Genomic DNA, 21,666 nt, shown 5'->3' with positions numbered 1-21,666 from the left:
AACACCTTGCTGATCGCATCCGCGCTGCATGATTCAGCGACACTTGCACAGCAAAGAAAAAAAAAAAAAAAGGCAAACTTCTCATCTGTCCAGGAGGGGAAAATAGAACCGTTTAGTCGACTGAATCAACAAAGAGAAAACTCATCTCCTTGGAAATAAAACTTCTGTGGGTTTTCACCTGCGCCGGGTGTCAGTGGGGTCTTCAATTGGTTATGAATCTTCTGACCTTCTTGTATCAGACAGATTTCCAGCTTTCTAGCTCTTCTAGCTTGTGTGGAGAAAAAAATAAAAAATAAAAAAGTTCACCTGCGAGCTTTTGTCTCTCCAGATATGCGCCTCCGATGCGTCGTCCAGTGAGACACGCTGGAAATGGCAACGAAAGTTTATTTCCGCGGGTTTTATAATCCTGGGTAACGTCAGAGCTGCGACGTCTGTTGAGCTGCGCATGTCACGCTGTCCAACCAAAATGGATGACTCCTACACATCCCTGCTGACAAATAAATCACCAGCACATCTCGGACTGTTTCAGCACAAGCTGCACTATATGTAAATACTAAATACTCCTTCCCACATTCCATGTACAGATGTTCTCTTTTTCTATAGTGTTTTTAAATTTTGAGTCTATAACCTACATGTGTATCTTTTGAGTTGGGTCTCTGATTAATTTCATAATGGTGACATAATGACAATAAAGAATCTTGAATTACCTGCTCAGCTGCCACCAAGTGCTGCAGAAGCCTGCTAATCAACCTTTCAGGTACGTGAGGTCCATGGCAGAAGGGAAGTCCTAAAACATGCAGGACAGTGGGTCCAGACGACCAGGGTTGAGGACCACTGTACTAAGGTCCCACCACAGGGTTTCATTCAGGTTTAGGTCTGGACTCTGAATCAGAGCAGCACCTTCATTATTTTCTTTTTCAGTTGAAGATCTAGTTTGGACAAACCTTCAGCTGACAGACAGTCTCATATTTGAATATTTTGGCATACAGAGGAGTTTTTTGTTGACTGGATGACTCAAAGCACCCAGGTCTTAATGTTGTAAAACAAGCCCAAATTATCAGACCTCCACCTCCATGCCTGTCGGTTCATATTAAGTGTTTGTGTGGATTTGCTGCGTTTGTTTTCCTCCAAACATGGTGCTTCGCATATTGCTCATACATCTCTGCCCTGGTCTCATCTGTCCGAAGGACATCGTTCCAGAAGTCTTGTGGTTTATTCAGATGCAACTTTCAAAACTTAAGTCATGCTGTCATGCTTATTTTGTTTATCTGTAGAGAAAAGAGACATTTTCCTTCAATCCTTCCAAACAGACCACACTTATTCAGTTTTTAACTTATGGTCCAGTCTCTTTAACAATTAGCATGCTAACTGAGGCCTGTAGAGCCTGAGATGGAGCTCCCGAGATTTCTTTGAGAATTGCATGTTCTGACATTAATGATGCAATGTGCAGATGCATAGAAATAAAACAAACATTACAACTCAGCTCTCCATCACAGTTCAGTTTGATTCAGTGATTTCATTACTTCAAGGTAAACAAAGACTAGTTTGGTGTGACAAAGCAAAAGAAATGTAACTATGCAACTGAGTAAACCTAATTAATCAAACCATTTTCTTTCACAAAAAGGTGTTGGCCACATTTACAAATCCTGACTTTTAATGACTTCTGGTTGGCTAAATATGAATGATCCCAAAGAAACCTGGAAAGACCTTTAAAAACCTGGAGAAGTGCTGCTCAAGAGCACTTGGCAGCTTAGGAGTCAACTATAAAGATGAGTGGCATTTTACGGTTTTTGCACTGTGCTTTAGTTCCACGCAATCTTTCTTTGGCGTTTCTGATGTCTGAAGACTTCTGTGACATTTTAACACACAAGTATCACTGCTAAGTCTTCACTCCTTGTTTTTAGAGCTACAAAGATACAGCATATTATATTTGCCCCACTCATGTTACGATGGTTTAGAGCCATAACGAAGGAATCAGATCAGCTGTTTCCCTCTCAAGGAGACCAGAGCAGCTGTAACAGCACAGTGAAGTGTTCCTCTGAAGAAAACCAGAATTTATGTTGCTCTGTCTGCCTCACTATTAATAAGACGTTTGTGACAAAACAGAAATAACAGCTTTCTCAGCTAATAATATATTGGTGCAGAACGTCTGACATCCTCTTGCCAAAAATGTGATTACATAAGCTTTTCCAAATGCCTGTAAATGTTGGTTCACGTCTTCCTCAGTTAGCAAATTTTTTCGCTCACTCTTATTTTAGTGGTACAGGTGCCTTAACTGTTTAAATTTATCATTTCCTGAACGTTCACACAGAGATCTGTGAGCAGTTTGTTGGTCCTCACCAAAGGAGGCTCATCCTGGTCGTATTTGCGTATGGAGGACATGAACTGCAGGTGTTTGTTTTGCTCCTCCAGGGTGACCACCTCCTGCTCCTTGTCCTGCAGCCGCTGCTGAGCGCTGGCCAGCTCGTCCCTCAGCCACTGGTTCTCCTGAACAAGACGACGCACCTGAAGGGGACCAAACACCAAGAACCAAAAACAGAAAATTAGAAATGGGAGATAAGAGCGCAGAACAGACAGATGATAAATTAGAAAAGAAACTAAAGCGAAAGAGTGTCAACGGAGATGGAAAGAACAAAGCTTTGGTTTTAGCAATGATCCAAGCAAAAGGTACAGCTGTTTGCCCCCACAGACAGTTACACATGGAGATTATAGTCAGGTATCTTGTGTTCCTACTGAATCCTACTTGAGCTCGCAGCTTTTGCTTCTCTGCCTCCAGGGAACCGAGATGAGCCGACAAAGCCATCATCACCTGCATAAAATAAGAAGAAAATACCAGTTATAAATTAGTAATTCAAGACAAATAAAGATTACCAATCTGAAACAGTAGAAAATAACTAGAAAATTTCGGAAGAAATTTAGACGGGGCCTGCCTCTTGGTGCGTGCTTCTTGGACCGGAGCTTGCTATTTTTATTAAAATTCATTGTCTATGCTATTATCAGCTTAAAATATTACTAGTGACTCTGGAAGACTGAGGTTTTTATTTTGACATTTTCAGTAAGCCTTATTTTAAATGGGCAACACTGGGTGAGCTCCAACATTAGTGTGAAGCCCGGTCCTGAAATGATCTATTGTTTAAAATGCAAAGGCTTTTATTTTGTAGAGCATGTTCTGTCTTATTTTGAAAGTCCAGCATGGTTGTACTTTCAGGTCTGGCGTAGTTCCACTAGTTATATAGAACCTGGTTGCTATTTTAAATTCATTATGTATGCTATTATCAGCTTAAAATATTACTAGTGACTCTGGAAGACTGAGGCTTTTATTTTGAAATTTTCAGTAAGCCTTATTTTAAATGGGCAACACTGGGTGAGCTCCAACATTAGTGTGAAGCCCGGTCCTGAAATGATCTATTGTTTAAAATGCAAAGGCTTTTATTTTGTAGAGCATGTTTTGTCTTATTTTGAAAGTCCAGCATGGTTGTCCCTCCAGGTATGGGTTAGTTCCATTAGTTATATAGATCCTGCTTGCTATTTAAAAATCGTTATGAATGCTATTATAAGCTTAAAAAATCATTAGTAAGTATGGAAGGTTGAAGATTTTATTTTGATAGTTTCAGAAGGCCTTATTTCAAAGGTCCCCCATAGTCCATGTTCCAATACTGGGTGAACTCCAAGAGTAGTGTGAAGCCCAGTCCTGCAATTATCCATTGTTTAAAGTGTAAAGGCTTTTATTTTGTAGAGCATGTGTAGTCTTATTTTGAAAAATCCAGCTTGGTTGTCCTTTCAGGTCTGGCTTAGTTCCATTAGTTATATAGAACCCGCTTGCTATTTAAAAATCATTTTCTATGCTCTTGTCAGCTTAATCCATAGAAACTATGGAAGGTTGAGGCTTTTATTTTGAAAGTTTCAGTAACCCTTATTTCAAAGGACCAGCATAGTCCAACACTGGGTGAGCTCCAACATTAGCGTGAAGCCCAGTGCTGCAATCATCTTTTGTTTAAAATGTAAAGGCTTTTATTTTGTAGAGCATTTTCTGTCTTATTTTGAAAGTCCAGTATAGTTGTCCTTTCAGGTCTGGGTTACTTCCACTAGTTATATAGAACCTGCTTGCTATTCCAAAATCATTGTGTATGCTATTATCAGCTTAAAAAAATCAATAATAATTATGGAAGGTTGAGGCTTTTATTTTGAAAGTTTTAGTGCTCTTCTGAAATCATTGTGTATGCTATTATCAGCTTTCAAAAATCATTAGTAACCATGGAAGGGTTATGAAAGAAATTGCCCTTTAGGGTCAATCACTGTTGTGTGGGTGTTGGAACAGCAGTACATGCTGTTTAAGTTCCCCACAGAACATGGCCGCCATGTAGTTGCCTCCTATGAAGATGGTCAAAGGGTCAGGTTGAAGGCATAGAAATGAATGAAAATCAATGGAAGTCAATGAAAGTCCTTAAAAAGATAGATGGATGTGTCTGTGTGTGGGTGTGTGTGTCCCGCTGGAAAAGAGTTAGTGGTAGGGTCATGTTTAAGCCATAGACATGAAGACAATAAAGTGAATTCCTCACAAAGATAGTAATCCATGGATGTGTGTGTGAGACACAGAGGCAGAAAGAAAGACAGAATCACATCCAGACATACAGGTCCTTCTAAAAAAATTAGCATATTGTGATAAAGTTCATTATTTTCCATAATGTAATGATGAAAATTTAACATTCATATATTTTAGATTCATTGCACACTAACTGAAATATTTCAGGTCTTTTATTGTCTTAATACGGATGATTTTGGCATACAGCTCATGAAAACCCAAAATTTCTATCTCACAAAATTAGCATATTTCATCCGACCAATAAAAGAAAAGTGTTTTTAATACAAAAAACGTCAACCTTCAAATAATCATGTACAGTTATGCACTCAATACTTGGTCGGGAATCCTTTTGCAGAAATGACTGCTTCAATGCGGCGTGGCATGGAGGCAATCAGCCTGTGGCACTGCTGAGGTCATATGGAGGCCCAGGATGCTTCGATAGCAGCCTTTAGCTCATCCAGAGTGTTGGGTCTTGAGTCTCTCAACGTTCTCTTCACAATATCCCACAGATTCTCTATGGGGTTCAGGTCAGGAGAGTTGGCAGGCCAATTGAGCACAGTGATACCATGGTCAGTAACAACCATTTACCAGTGGTTTTGGCACTGTGAGCAGGTGCCAGGTCGTGCTGAAAAATGAAATCTTCATCTGCTATAAAGCTTTTCAGCAGATGGAAGCATGAAGTGCTCCAAAATCTCCTGATAGCTAGCTGCATTGACCCTGCCCTTGATAAAACACAGTGGACCAACACCAGCAGCTGACACGGCACCCCAGACCATCACTGACTGTGGGTACTTGACACTGGACTTCTGGCATTTTGGCATTTCCTTCTCCCCAGTCTTCCTCCAGACTCTGGCACCTTGATTTCCGAATGACATGCAGAATTTGCTTTCATCCGAAAAAAGTACTTTGGACCACTGAGCAACAGTCCAGTGCTGCTTCTCTGTAGCCCAGGTCAGGCGCTTCTGCCGCTGTTTCTGGTTCAAAAGTGGCTTGACCTGGGGAATGCGGCACCTGTAGCCCATTTCCTGCACACATCCTGTGCACGGTGGCTCTGGATGTTTCTACTCCAGACTCAGTCCACTGCTTCCGCAGGTCCCCCAAGGTCTGGAATCGGCCCTTCTCCACAATCTTCCTCAGGGTCCGGTCACCTCTTCTCGTTGTGCAGCGTTTTCTGCCACACTTTTTCCTTCCCACAGACTTCCCACTGAGGTACCTTGATACAGCACTATGGGAACAGCCTATTTGTTCAGAAATTTCTTTCTGTCTTACCCTCTTGCTTGAGGGTGTCAATAGTGGCCTTCTGGACAGCAGTCAGGTCGGCAGTCTTACCCATGATTGGGGTTTTGAGTGATGAACCAGGCTGGGAGTTTTAAAGGTCTCAGGAATCTTTTGCAGGTGTTTAGAGTTAACTTGTTGATTCAGATGATTAGGTTCATAGCTCGTTTAGAGACCCTTTTAATGATATGCTAATTTTGTGAGATAGGAATTTTGGGTTTTCATGAGCTGTATGCCAAAATCATCCGTATTAAGACGATAAAAGACCTGAAATATTTCAGTTAGTGTGCAATGAATCTAAAATATATGAATGTTAAATTTTCATCATGACATTACGGAAAATAATGAACTTTATCACAATATGCTAATATTTTGAGAAGGACCTGTATACAGCAGGAGATACACAGAGCTATAAATAGAACAGTGAGGAATGAATCAGCCAATCAGCAAAGAGCGTCAGTGTAACTTGACACCTGCTGTTTCTCACTCACGCAGCACCTCACTCTCTGTGTCTCCCCTGGTCTAGGCATTATAACATGGAGGCGCATGCTCCCGAACAACTGGCCATAACTCGGAAACCGTAGGGGCGATCGATGTCATTCTTGGACCGTTTTTATCAGAACGGACAGGGGAACATTAATATATATCCTTTATTAGTGAAAATATAATAATAAAGACACAACACTGGGTGAAAAGAGGGGGAAAATGGAGAAAAAGACAAAAATGCCTGAACATGCTCCCGAACAAAGTGGGCGACAGCTATCCCTCGTTCCCAATCATGGAGATTTTCATAGCTCTATGTCATTCACAGTATAAAATAGGATGATGGAAATAAATGGTGTCACTCATGGATTACAGGTCAAGCTCTCATTGAAAATACATGGGAGAAGGCCTACAGAATTCCTGTGCGTCTTGGCGATCGAGGGGGTTTTGACAGAAATCTATGAGACTTAGAACAATTTTGAAATTATTGTGTGAAAGCAGAGGCCCGGCCCTACAATCTGACCGAACATTGTGACTGTAGAGCAAAATTTGTGGCCGTGAGGGCCAGTTGAAACTAATTTTTCCTGGAAAAATCCCTTCTTTTTACACTCTAGTAACTGCCATCTCCACTGTTACAAGTGTGATTTTCTCACAAACTTTGTGTCGCTTGGAGTCTAATTTTAGAGAAACCGTAGCAGTTATCAACAAACCGTTTTCACGTCTGAAGAACCGGCGGATTTTTCTATAAACTGAAAGTCAAACTGTGTTTTTAGGTGAAAGTATGGCGATACAGCAAAGCCTCAAAAACAGTGAATTTTGAGGATTCCTTCGCCCCTGACTCCATTCATTCCTATGGGATTTTGGGGGGTGGTTTTTCGTAAATTACGTCGCCATGGTAACTCGAAACGCCAATAAAAGTAATAGCATACCTCCCGGGACCGAGCCGGACGTTTTGATGTATATATTGTGGGGGTGCGCGCTGCGGTTCGGGCCGCATTAAATTGGATAGGTTTTGACCAGGTGAATAATAATAGGTGCCTGCCATGCATTGCTATGGCAGGTCCCAATAAGTAGGTAAGTAAATGTTAATTTTAAAGCACCTCTCACAGATAAGGAATCGCAGAGTGATTTATTCACAGGGCAATAAAAGTAAAACAAATACATGAAATACAGACGGGAAACATCAAAACAATAATATGTCTAAAACCAAACTCTAAATTGTTTTTTAAATACGTTAATGCCATCTAGAGAGCATCTAGACAGCTTCTAAAGAGCATCCAGAGAACGTCTATGGAGCATCTAGAGAGTGTCTAAAAAACATCTAGAGAGCTTCTAGAGAGCATCTAGAGAGCGTCAAAGAATATCTAGAGAGCATCTAAAGAGAGTCTAAAGAACATCTAGAGAGCATTTCAAGAGAATCTAGAGAGCGTTTAAAGAGAATCTAGAGAGAGTCTAAAGAACATCTAGAGAGCATTTAAAGAGAATCTAGATATCATCTATGGAGAATCTAGAGAGCGTCTAAAAAACATCTAGAGAGCATCTAAAGAGCATCTAGAGAGTGTTTAAAGAGAATATAGAGAGTGTCTAGAGAGCGTCTAGAGAGCATCTAGAGAGTGTCTAAAGAGCATCTAGAGAGCGTCTAGAGAGCATCTAGAGAGCGTTTAAAGAGAATCTAGAGAGCGTTTAAAGAGAATCTATAAATCATCTATGGAGCATCTGGAGAGCATCTAGAGAGCGTCTAGAGAGCATCTAGAGAGCGTCTAGAGAGCGTCTAGAGAGCGTTTAAAGAGAATCTAGAGAGCGTTTAAAGAGAATCTAGAGAGCGTTTAAAGAGAATCTAGAAATCATCTATGGAGCATCTAGAGAGTATAAAGAACATCTAGAGAGCATCTGGAGAGCATCTAGAGAGCATCTAAAGAACATCTAGAGAGCGTCTAGAGAGCGTCTAGAGAGCATCTAGAGAGCGTCTAAAGAGCATCTAGAGAGCATCTAAAGAGCATCTAGAGAGCGTCTAAAGAGAGATAAGGTGTTCCACAGCCTGGTGCTACTGCATCAAAGGACAGATGACCTCGGGTCTTGAAATGGGTTTCTGTGACGAGTAACAGACCCGCTGAACTCAAACAAAAGGTCAGGAAGTAAAACTGTGGCGGGTCAGAGATGAATGGGGGGTTCCAGACATGCAAGGCTGTAAAAGTTTGAGTCAGGAATTCAAAAATTCATTCTAAAAGTTACTGGAAACCAGTGAAGGGAGACTAAGGCAGGAATGATATGAACCCACTGACATGTTCCAGCTGAAATCCTTGCAGCAGAGTTGTTCCTTAGTCTGAAATGGAAGATAGTTTCTGGTCCTAAAAGAAGCAGGATTTTCTAAACAGAAAGGGGGAGATAACTGAACCCAATAATCATCTATCTAAATTGAAGCAAATATGAAACACTGGGCCAAGTAAAGAATCCTGAGGTACCCCAAAGGTACTCTGTGTTGACTCAAGGAAACTGATTTATAAAAACACTAAAAACAAAGAGGTATGTATGAGAACCATTTTAAAACCAGCAGCTTGTGGTTTAGGTTTGACATACCTGCGCCTCGCTCAGCCCCAACTCGATCTTCTCCAGTGACTTTTGGATGATGCTGCTCTTCTCCTGCTCCAAGCCGCCACTTTCAGATGCCGGCCGGCTCTCCATCGCCTCCTGTAGGTTCCCCAGCAGGCTGCAGTTCTCCCCTCTCAGAGCTTCCAGCCCAGCGATCACTTGCTGTGTGCTGCACAGGATCTCCTCCGCCGACAACATGGTCCCTGCTTTGGTGTTGCTGCTCTACCTGCAACTGACCTGAGAACAGCAAACGAGGAGCAGGTGACAGATTATAACGGCACAGAGGGGAACCAAGTGGAGGGGCTGGTAACACAAAGGAGGAAGGTGTCCTCAAGGGGTTCATGTACTGAAATTTAACAAAGGGCAGAAATATTAAGTTACACTGAGATGCAGACAATACAAATAATGAAATGATTCACAGCTGAAACAAAACAACTTTTGCTTTATGGTTCAAACAGCTTCCTCCTCTACCTGAAATAATTTAAAAAAATATGTTTCCTTTATATGTTAGGAATTGAGTGAGTTTTGGCCAATTCTGCTTGTTTACCAGTTGTCAATAAAGGAAAGAAACTGATAATATAAATAAATACAGCAGATGGTATTCTTGTGGCCTCAGTTATATGTCCTGAATGATCTGAAAGGTCCCTCTTCCCTACCAGTTTTTCTTTTTAAATGCACAATAAAAACACGCATCAACAGGGTCTGCCCTGTTGCATCTGTGGGCGGAGGCTGGGGTGGCGCTGCAGGGGCCCTTGCCTTGCTGTTGTGGCACTCTGTGTGGTGGGAGGGGGGCACAAAATTCAAGTCGGAGTTCATTGGGGGAGGGTCATGGGGTTGGGATCGGAATTCATTGGGGGGTTGGGACTATTTTAGTCTATGGCGTCTCTGGTTGGGGGGCTTGTTTGGACCATGTAGACCCCTCTTTTGTACATGGCCCCTTCTCCGGATGAGGATGGGGGTCGTTGGGGACTGGGGTAAGGTTCAGGCACGAGCCTGGGCTAGCCCAGACCAGGTTCAGGTGCTGGGGTGGTCTGCCTGTCTCCACCCCCGGAGGGAAGGGGACCACCTTCTGGGTCCGGGGGCTGGTTGTCCCTATGGGGTATCGGCACCTGGACCTGGGAGTATAGAGTATGTATGGGGAGTGTGAGTGAGGGTACGACGTCCATTGTTGTTTGTCTTTACATTGGGTGCGTGGGTGTGAGTGTTTTTATGTGTACGCATGAGGGTGGGAATGTGTGATTGTGACTGTGTGCCTGTTTTTTGTGTCAGGTTTGGTCTTGGGCTGCCCTTTGTCACCGGCGCAGCCAAGGGCCGGAGGGGGTCTGGTTTGGGGACCAGAGGATTTCGTCTCTTCTTTTGCAGATGACGTGGTCCTGCTGACCCCTTCTAGCCAAGACCTACAGCATGCACTGGGGCGGTTCGCAGCACAGTGTGAAGCGGCTGGGATGAAGATCAGCTCCTCCAAGTCCAAGGCCATGGTTCTCGACCGGAAAAGGGTGGCTTGTCCTCTTCAGGTTGGAGGGGAGTTCCTGCCTCAAGTGGAGGAGTTCAAGTATCTCGGGGTCTTGTTTACGAGTGAGGGAAGAATGGAGCGGGAGATCGACAGACGGATCGGTGCGGCTGCCGCAGTAATGGGGTCACTGTGCAGGTCCGTTGTGGTGAAGAGAGAGCTGAGCCGAAAAGCGAAGCTCTCGATTTACCGGTCGGTCTACGTTCCTACCCTCACCTATGGCCATGAACTTTGGGTCATGACCGAAAGAACGAGATCACGGATACAAGCGGCTGAAATGAGCTTCCTCCGTAGGGTGGCCGGGCACTCCCTTAGAGATAGGGTGAGGAGCTCAGCCATCCGGGAGGAGCTCGGAGTAGAACCGCTGCTCCTCCACATTGAGAGGAGCCAGTTGAAGTGGCTCAGGCATCTATACCGGATGCCTCCTGGACGCCTTCCTCGGGAGGTGTTCCAGGCACGTCCCACCGGGAGGAGGCCCAGGCGACGGCCCAGGACACGCTGGAGGGACTATGTCTCTTGGTTGGCCTGGGAACGCCTTGGGCTCCCCTCAGAGGAGCTGAAGGAGGTGTCTGGTGAGAGGGACGTCTGGGCGTCTCTACTGGGTCTGCTGCCCCCGCGACCCGGTTCAGATGAAGCAGAAGATGACGATTACGAGTATGAGAAAGGTGCAACACGTCCTAAAGAGTTACCGAACTGGGAAACATGATCACCACAAAGCAACGAGTGAGTTAGAAAGAGACAAAAACGTGCAAATGAACATAAAACAACTAATATTACACATTAAACCCCAGAAATAATCGAAATGAGTGAGACATTAAATGACCACAGAGATAAAACACATGCAGCACATTTTCTAATAGTTTAGAAGTAATTTGTGTTTTTGGTGTTTTGTGCATGATGGAAGTTTTTTAATATTTAATCAGATATTCTCATTTGCTTCTGCTGTGAAGAACAAAAACAGTCTTAAAGCAGCTTTTAGACTATAAGCTCTCTGCCGCTAGAGAATGTGGCAAATTTAATAAAAGAAGTCAAATACTGGAGGTTCAGCTGTCATTAATAGGACTTCAGTCCAAACTTGTTAGTTGACTTTGTGAACGCAGGACCTCTGAGTAATGTATTTGTATTTTATTTACAATAGCCAACTGTAATTTTGGCTCTGGTAAAATATCTTTTGCTGCCTAAGGTTATCAACATGGCAGCAAAGGGAGAAATATTACTGGCCAGTAAGGTGAGCTCTACAAAATCTGTTTTTAATGTGATTTTTATGTTTAGACCTGGGACAAAATTGTTAAATGCAAACCGCTCAAGGGCCAAAAATATAGATTTTTTAGACTACAATCCTAAAAACATTACATTGATATTTTTACCTGCTCCACAATAAACTAAGAATATTTTAATTCATTTAATTTTAAAGAAAGTCATCCGTAAATCATTGTAGATCCAAAACTTTAAAAAGGTTTTGCATGTTTTCTTTATTTAAAGAAAGCATCCAGTTTGCAAATTGTTTTTGGCCTCAATTGGAAAAACTAGAAAACATCTCGTTTATTCAAGGCAATAACAGGATTGGGGTTGAGAAGATAAGTTCATTAAAAGCAGATTTGGGGGAATTGGGTAGACGTAGTCCTGTTTACTATGAAATGAAAAAGAATGCAAAAACATGGTTATTAAAAAGACCAATATTTGTTGTATCAAATTGTCCATTTTAAGAAGATTTTAATTTGTTTAAAAATAAATATAGTCTCCATCAGGACCAACCACCTGTGCTGGCGGGCCAAATCTGTACTGTTCTTGAATTGCAGCCGAGTGCCGCAAATAGCCACAAACTGGACCCCCTGATTTAAGGCATCCACACATGAGTTGTTAATAAATTACTAGAATATTTTTAGGTTTCACAGCAGGAAACGTTGCCTTGTGGAGAAGAATAAAGGAAGTTGTAGATTAAACGAGAAAATAAAAACAAAGCTGATATGAACCCAGAGGGAACAAAGAGAGAAACACTGAAAAACAATCAACTGAAAGCATTCAAGACCGGTCACTGGTGAGAACATTACACAGAGTTTATACAGGAGACAGAACACAAGAACTCTCAACCTTTACTGGGTTTAGACTGGTCAGGATGGGGAGTCTAATATAATTCAGCTGTTCCCAATAAAAATATTAGTCTTTTTGCTCTATAATGGTGCGTTCACACCAAACGCGATTTCTGAGAATTTTTCGCCTCATTTGTGTGCTTTTGCCCGCTTCACATTCTGCGTGAACTCCGGGTTGACATTTGGCAACAAGCGGCAACGCTTCGCCGCGTCATCAAATAGGAGGAGCTTCTATTTGCTGCTTGCTGGTTTCAACTGAACATGGCGGACATGGATTTCACGGATAATCACGGTGTTTTACTTGTGGAGAGCCGAAAAACGCCGCCGACGTCAACGTCCCTGGGTTCACCAGATTCTTCAGAGACGGAAACAGTTCGGAGATTACCACCACCTACTCCAGGAGCTGCATCTGGATGACGGTCGATTTCAGCGGTACTTCCGTCTATCCAGGACCCAATTCGACGATCTGCTGCCCAGCATTGGGAGATGAATCGGCCTCCGGGACGCCAACTACCGGCGACCGCAGTGAAGCCAGCCCGAAGCCGGACACTGGACACTCAAGCTCCGCGGAGCCAGCGGCATCCAGCCCACGGCCGATCCGAGTCAGGCACCCAGATTTCGGATAGCTGCTCTCTGTTGCTCCCTCTTCTGACGCGCGGTGGTTCACTAGGGACTGTCAATAAGTTTCCGTACCAAACAATCGTGGAAAATCTGAGTGCCAGAATCAGATCAACCGTGAGCCAGATGCTGCTAACTCCGCGGAGCTTGAACATCCAACTTCAAACTAACTTCACCGCGGTTTACCGGCGCTGTATCCCCGCTGCTGAAAGCCTGTCCATCTGTCTTCGATGAGTAAATAAATCGCAGCTCAGTAAAAAAAAACAGCCGATTTTTAATGTCCACATCTCCTAAATTTAAGATATTTGTGCCTAAACATAACCAGGCCAGGTCCTTTCTGTACTTGTCTCGGTAAAAGTAATTAGTTGAGTCCTACAACTCTGGCTTGATGCACACCACCACTATGATCTGGTCCTCCATCATTGACAACTGCTTCTTCTCCGCTTTAGTCCTTCACCCTACGTCACAGCCACATCCAGTCCCTGATAGGTTGACGCGACGCGAATTTAGAAAAAAGTTCAGATTTTTCAACTCATCCATCGCGCCGCTCTGCTCCCGCTTCGCATGCCGCGCTGCGCCCTCTGCATCCTTCGCACCGCACTGCGCCGCTCCGCTCCTGAACGCGCCTCTACATAGGGATAACATGTAAATTGGCCGTTCCTTTCGCAGAAATCGCATTTGGTGTGAACGCACCTTTAGGCTTTTCTAAAGGTCTCTGCATGGAATTATTAGAATTTGACTAATTTGACCTTCAGAGACAGAATATTTCTATAAACCAGAGGTTGGTTTAGACTGCCCGGGGTTCCTCATGATATATATATTAAACATGTCTTAAACATGTTAAATGCGTGGCCTTAAAAAGGGTTTAGTCCAAACTACCTAGTTTTTGTTAGAACAATGACTGGTACTGCAAGCTATAGGTTTCTCCGCCCCATTTTAAAACCATGTCCTAACCAGCAGTTACAATTTAAAGCCGACCTTCACTAGACTGCTAAAACTATTCTTCTGTCTACTTTTACATGTACATGACCTTTGATGACATCCTATTCTTAATCTAAAAGGTGCAGTTTGTTGAGGAACCTCATTTACAGCAACAGCAACTTTAACTATTCTGTAAACATTTCCACAAGGTTTAGGAATGTTTTCATAGTTAAAAGGAGAACACCAGAAGTGCTGCCTCCGATCCAATTCATCCCAAAGGTGTTTAAGAAGGTTGAGGTCAGGACTCTCTGCAGGCCAGTCAAGTAAATACACTGCTCAAAAAAATAAAGGGAACACTCAAATAACACATCCTAGATCTGAATGAATGAAATATTCTCATTGAATACTTTGTTCTTTACAAAGTTGAATGTGCTGACAACAAAATCACACAAAAATCATCAATGGAAATCAAATTTATTAACCAATGGAGGCCTGGATTTGGAGTCACACACAAATTGAAAGTGGAAAAACACACTAGAGGCTGATCCAACTTTGATGTAATGTCCTTAAAACAAGTCAAAATGAGGCTCAGTATTGTGTGTGACCTCCACGTTCCTGTATGACCTCCCTACAACGCCTGGAGATGCTCCTGATGAGATGGTGGATGGTCTCCTGAGGGATCTCCTCCCAGACCTGGACTAAAGCATCCACCAACTCCTGGACAGTCTGTGGTGCAACGTGACGTTGGTGGATGGAGCGAGACATGATTTCCCAGATTTGCTCAATGGGTTTCATGTCTGGGGAACGGGCGGGCCAGTCCATAGCTTCAATGTCTTCATCTTGCAGGAACTGCTGACACACTCCAGTCACATGAGATCTAGCATTGTCCTGCATTAGGAGGAACCCAGGGTCAACCGCACCAGCATATGGTCTCACAAGGGGTCTGAGGATCTCATCTCGGTACCTAATGGCAGTCAGGCTACCTCTGGCGAGCTCATGGAGAAAGAAATGCCACCCCACACCATTACTGACCCACTGCCAAACCGGTCATGCTGAAGGATGTTGCAGGCAGCAGATCACTCTCCATGGTGTCTCCAGACTCTGTCACGTCTGTCACATGTGCTCAGTGTGAACCTGCTTTCATCTGTGAAGAGCTCAGGGCGCCAGTGGTGAATTTACCAATCCTGGTGTTCTCTGATAAATGCCAAGCGTCCTGCAGGGTGTTGGGCTGTGAGCACAACCCCCATTTGTGGACGTCAGGCCCTCATACCATCCTCATGGAGTCGGTTACTAACCGTTTGTGCAGACACATGCACATTTGTGGCCTGCTGGAGGTAATTTTGCAGGGTTCTGGCAGTGGTCCTCCTGTTCCTCCTTGTACAAAGGTGGAGGTAGCGGTCCTGCTGCTGGGTTGTTGCCCTCCTACGGCCTCCTCCACGTCTCCTGGTGTACTGGCCTGTCTCCTGGTAGCGCCTCCAGGCTCTGGACACTACGCTGACAGACACAGCAAACCTTCTTGCCACAGCTCGCATTGATGTGCCATCCTGGATTTGCTGCACTACCTGAGCCACTTGTGTGGGTTGTAGAGTCCGTCTCATGCTACCACGAGTGTGAAAGCACCACCAACATTCAAAAGTGACCAAAACATCAGCCAGAAAGCATCGGTACTGAGAAGTTGTCTGTGGTCCCCACCTGCAGAACCACTCCTTTATTGAGTGTCTTGCTAATCACCAAAGATTTCCCCCTGTTGTATTTTCCATTCGAACAACAGCTGTGAAATTGATTGTCAATCAGAGTTGCTTCCTAAGTGGACAGTTTGATTTCACAGAAGTTTGATTTACTTGGAGTTATATTGTGTTGTTTAAGTCTTCCTTTTATTTTTTTTATTTTTTTAGCAGTGTATTTATTGAAGTCAGACATTTTCATACAGTAGGGTCTGAATAGACGCTAGTAGATTACTGTAAATCACCAGATGTTGAAACAGGAACAAAATGATGTTGCACGTGTAAAGTTAGACCTCTCCTTGCTAAAAAAACCATGGCAAAGGGAACAACAGGGCAAATGTAAGAAGGGGCAAAGAACCCAAACAACCAGCACCAAAAGCTGCATTGGAAAGTCTTTAAAAAAAGCATTTTTTCAGCTGAAAACCAGATAGGAGCTTCAACAAGAAGCCTGTGTTACCATCGCTAAGGTTAGAGAGGACAAACTGCCTGCTACTGTGGGTTTATAGGAAAAAGTATCCCTACTGTGAACACCACAGCATGGCAGGATGTAGAACACAGGAAGCTGATTTATCATAAAGCTGTTAAATAGCATCTAACTGGTAATTGGTTCTAGATTTAACAAACTGCTGATATACAGTGCAGACCAAACGTTTGGACACATCTTCTCATTCAAAGAGTTTTCTTTATTTTCATGACTATGAATATTGTAGCTTCACACTGAAGGCATCAAAACTATGAATTAACACATGTGGAATTATATACTGAACAAAAAAGTGTGAAACAACTGAAAATATCAGAATCAGAATCAGCTTTATTGCCAAGTTTATACATACAAACAAGGAATTTGACTCTGGTACACTGCTCTTTTGTTCTGTTTTTGTATTACAGAATATACATATTTACAATGTACAATATACACATATATAATAAAAAGGTGTATTTGTAACATCTGTATGCTGTTGTTTTGTACTTTATTGAATGTTCATCAGAGAAACAGCCTGGGGGAAGAAACTGTCTCTGTGGCGGCTGGTTTTAGTGAACAGTGCTCTGTAGCGGCGGCCTGAAGGTAAAACTCTGAACAGTTTATGTGCAGGGTGTGTGGGGTCTGCAGAGATTTTAGCAGCTCTTTTCCTGACCCTAGACCTGTCTTATATTCTAGGTTCTTCAAAGAAGCCACCTTTTGCTTTGATTACTGCTCCGCACACTCTTGGTATTCTGTTGAAGAGCTTCAAGAGGTAGTCACCTGAAATGGTTTTCCAACAGTCTTGAAGGAGTTCCCAGAGATGCTTAGCACTTGTTGGCCCTTTTGCCTTCACTCTGCGGTCCAGCTCACCCCAAACCATCTTGATTGGGTTCAGGTCCGGTGACTGTGGACGCCAGGTCATCTGGCGCAGCACCCCATCACTCTCCTTCTTGGTCAAATAGCCCTTACACAGCCTGGAGGTGTGTTTGGGGTCATTGTCCTGTTGAAAAATAAATGATGGTCCAACTAAACGCAAACCAGATGGAATAGCATGCTGCTGCAAGATGCTGTGGTAGCCATGCTGGTTCAGTATGCCTTCAATTTTGAATAAATCCCTAACAGTGTCACCAGCAAAGCACCCCCACACCATCACACCTCCTCCTCCATGCTTCACGGTGGGAACCAGGCATGTAGAGTCCATCCGTTCACCTCTTCTGTGCAGCACAAAGACACGGTGGTTGGAACCAAAGATCTCAAACTTGGACTCATCAGACCAAAGCACAGGTTTCCACTGGTCTAATGTCCATTCCTGGTGTTCTTTAGCCCAAACAAGTCTCTTCTGCTTGTTGCCTGTCCTCAGCAGTGGTTTGCTAGCAGCTATTTTACCATGAAGGCCTGATTCACACAGTCTCCTCTTAACAGTTGTTCTAGAGATGTGTCTGCTGCTAGAACTCTGTGTGGCATTGACCTGTTCTCTAATCTGAGCTGCTGTTAACCTGCAATTTCTGAGGCTGGTGACTCGGATGAACTTATCGTCCGCAGCAGAGGTGACTCTTGGTCTTCCTTTCCTGGGGCGGTCCTCATGTGAGCCAGTTTCTTTGTAGCGCTTGATGGTTTTTGCGACTGCACTTGGGGACACTTTCAAAGTTTTCCCAAATGTTCGGACTGACTGACCTTCATTTCTTAAAGTAATGATGGCCACTCGTTTTTCTTTACTTAGCTGCTTTTTTCTTGCCATAATACAAATTCTAACAGTCTATTCAGTAGGACTAGGACTATCAGCTGTGTACTGTATCCACCTCCTGCACAACACAACTGATGGTCCCAAACCCATTTATAAGGCTTGAAATCCCACTTATTAAACCTGACAGGGCACACCTGTGAAGTGAAAACCATTTCAGGTGACTACGTCTTGAAGCTCATCAACAGAATGTCAAGAGTGTGTGGAGCAGTAATCAAAGCAAAAGGTGGCTACTTTGAAGAACCTAGAATATAAGACATATTTTCAGTTGTTTCACACTTTTCTGTTCAGTATATAATTCCACATGTTAATTCATAGTTTTGATGCCTTCAGTGTGAAGCTACAATATTCATAGTCATGAAAATAAAGAAAACTCTTTGAATGAGAAGGTGTGTCCAAACATTTGGTCTGTACTGTAAACAGGAGGTTTTCATTCAGTATGGGGTTTAAAGTCAATATGACTTGAGGTAAGGTAAATTTAATAATATAAATTAGTTAAGAAACAATTACTGGTTTTATTAATAACAGCAATAAAATGTCCTATGGTTAGTATTACCGTTTTAAAATAAAATTATTATTAAAAAAAAACCTCTAGCTGCCTAGCAAAGAAGAACACAAGTTCTGTCTGAAAGTAAGGTAACTTTTACCTGGATGTTTGCAAATATTCCAAATGGATTGTTTTACCCATTCAGAATATTTACTTGTTTGTAACTTTTCTGACTTCATGGACTGCCAGCGGTACCACCAGGGCTCTGCTTTTGCTTGGCAGGGTTGAGAAAATAAGACTTTAACAGAGTTCAACAACTGTTGATGTTAAAAGTGTCAAGAGAGCAGATCAACTGCAGCTTTGTTTCATTAATTACTTTTAACGTGGCTACAGTGTGCTCAGCTCTTATATTATTAATAAACTATTCTTCTTTAATTGTATTGCCATAAGAAAACTAGATGTTTTGAAATTGTGTAAATATTTCTGTAGTAGTTGACTGAGTTCATAATGGGGTAGGAATGTATAAGTTCATACTTCTTCCTACTCCTTATCAAACATGGATAAATAAATGTCATATACCTTTTGAATAAAATATAAAAATAAAATATGATAGAGACAACAAAAACTGGGAGATATCATTAATTAAAAGTCCACTCACTGTACTAATTTATAGATTCTTCTTAAATATGTTGTGTCCTGTCAGCTGTAATCCTGCTGGGAACAGTAATTAATAATAGAGAGCAGGACAGTTTGTCACAATCACCATTTCAAGCAGCAGTATTTAATAATAAACTGAATGAAAGTGAAAACTGGAAAACTTTATTTTTTAAAGAAAATATCTAAAAATATTTTATTTTAAAGAGCAAACCGAAAAGTTATTAGCCAACTGCAAACATCTGCAGCAGTGTCCTGCAATCTGCATGTTTTATATCTATTTCTGGGACCGGTTCTGATACCACGCTGAAGAGGTAATTCAAGCATTTGAATCAGCTGGGTTGGACCATCTGAAACATTGACTTGAGGACTGGTTCCACACCTACAGAAATCCTCATTATCCCTGAAACAGGCGTCTAGTCGGGAACAGAAGACGGTGACTGTAAATTACTCACAGAAAACACCTGGTGGTTGTAATGAGCGACAATGAGTCTGGATAAATTCGGGTTGCTAAGAACTGGTCTGTGTTCTGCAGGCTGAACCCCGCCGGGATGGGAGGATCCAACGACTCTGTTTGTTTACAGTGGGCGGCGCAGGAAGAACGTGAATTTATGAGCATTAATGCTAACAAACTGACATAGTAACAACTGCGTCACAACACCAGACATGTTTGTTCTTTTAATTAATTAAAAATATCGAATTTCAGCGAAAACAGAACCTCAGTTTTGAAGCCACAAAACGGCTGCCACCAGATAGTATTGCCCTGTATTTAACACAAACACAAAGATAATCACATATACACCAATAATCAAACGCTCAGCGATTAAATACCTGCTGAGCAAAGCTCCTCCGTTGTGGTTTCGTCCCCTTGGCCACAATTTAAGTAACAAAAGGTCAATTTTCGTTGAAAGCCCAAAGCTGTCAGAAACAGCTGAACAGGTTCACCTTCGGTTTCATTAAGTTAATTGACTGTTGGACAGGTGAAAACTGGAGGTTGTAAATCATTCACCTGTCGCTTCTTCGACTGACAGCCCCTCCCGTTAGCAAACAGCTTCAAGCTAGCGCTAGCAGCAGCAACACTTCCGCTTCAGAACTCCAAAGTAAAAGTCTAAGGATTGGAAAGTATTTGATTTTCGAAGCATTTGTTGAGAAGAACAAGATTTACACAAAACAGGAAAGTCATTTGGAGTCTAAGAGCGTCAGCTTAAACAACTATAGGAAAGTAAAAGTTATTCTGATTAATTTATCAATTGCATGAAGAAAAACTAAACTGTCAGCCTCAGATAAAAGAAAATTGCTTAGGATGTTCAGGAACTACCATGGAACAAACAAGGCTTAAAACCCTATGCTTTAAAATCAGCTTCAAGCTCAACTGAAACATGCAGTGACCCACATGGACAAGCTAAATGCCTTCTGGAGAAATGTTTTATAGTCAAACAAGACAAAGATTAAACTATTTGGCTGCAAATAGAAGAAGTACATTAGAAGGAATGAAAGTGAGGCTTTCAAACCTCTGAAAAACTGTATCATCAAGCACGGTGGTGGTGGTCTTATAATTTGCTGTTGTTTTGTTGCCACAAATACTGATGTATTGTACAAACTGGAAGGAATAATACAAGGAAAACGTCTACACTTGTCAACTGCTATAATCGACATCTAGTTGGTGGAAACAACTGTGTGTTTCAAGCTGACAAGGATCCTAAACACACACACCCAAAAATTGTGGACCAACCTTAAAATCGTCAGGAAACACATCAGTTTAAATGTATTCAATTCTGCCAAGTAGAGTGTTCAAATACAAAGCTGATAAGATGTCAAAACCTTTTTAATGGCTTCAGAAAACATGAAATCAATCTGCAAATTGCAAAGCAACATTTAACCAAATATAAATAAAAAAGACCCTCCGTATATTCCTCCTATTACTACAGTCTGTATATTATTATCTCTGCATACCCGCAGTTATAATTTTGACCCTGCGCAACTAATTCTTTTTTTAAGGGTCACTAAAGTAAAATGATGTGCACTAATTACAAAAAAATCGTGTGAAATTAATCAGTGATATAGTCAAAGTATTTATACAAGTAAAACAGGGCGATACCGTTATAACTCAAAAGCATGCCTTTATTGTGAAGGTGCTGTGCATTGACTTCCTGTGTTCGCTCAGTAGATTTCAACCCGATGAGGCGGAGGAGCTTACCTGATCCGAGGCATCCCATCATACACTGCGGCGCCGGGCTCATGTCCTGGCTGGGAAAACGCCCCCTTTCAGTGGAGAGCGGAACTGCATGCCGTGACAGCTTATCAGTTACCAATTTTTCTGTTTCAGATATTTTTTTGCCCTTTAAAGGTCATATTCTTAGGTTTATCTGGAAGAAACAGCTACAGTTATTAAACTATCACTCTTGCTGATCATTTATACAGATGATTTTAAACATGATTGTATTCTAGTATGTGTTACCTACAAGGGTTTATGCTTTAACACATAAATATGTTGCTGTTTGTAAAAAAAAATGCAGACTTGTTAATGAT

The 21,666-nt window shown here is 42.3% G+C and overlaps 1 protein-coding gene across 2 annotated transcripts in view; it reads right to left on the bottom strand.

Annotated features, from left to right (window-relative positions):
• Positions 1-20,193, bottom strand: part of klc3 (kinesin light chain 3) — a 40,209-nt gene extending 20,016 nt beyond the window's left edge. For both annotated transcript variants that reach the window (XR_007042348.1, XM_047391325.1), the window contains exons 1-4: positions 19,969-20,193; positions 8,918-9,166; positions 2,744-2,809; positions 2,341-2,505 (exon numbers count right to left, since the gene is read on the bottom strand). Coding sequence is in view for 1 of the 2 variants with exons in the window: in XM_047391325.1 (XP_047247281.1) it covers positions 2,341-2,505; positions 2,744-2,809; positions 8,918-9,127 (441 nt within the window). In the remaining variant the exon portion in view is untranslated. The remainder of the gene's footprint in view (positions 1-2,340; positions 2,506-2,743; positions 2,810-8,917; positions 9,167-19,968) is intronic.
• Positions 20,194-21,666: the final 1,473 nt, after the last annotated feature.

This window comes from Girardinichthys multiradiatus, chromosome 18, assembly GCF_021462225.1.
Source record: "Girardinichthys multiradiatus isolate DD_20200921_A chromosome 18, DD_fGirMul_XY1, whole genome shotgun sequence".
In the NCBI taxonomy this organism is placed as follows: domain Eukaryota; kingdom Metazoa; phylum Chordata; class Actinopteri; order Cyprinodontiformes; family Goodeidae; genus Girardinichthys; species Girardinichthys multiradiatus.
The sequence above is the reverse complement of the archived record's forward strand: the minus strand, read 5'-3'. Positions and strand labels throughout refer to the sequence as shown.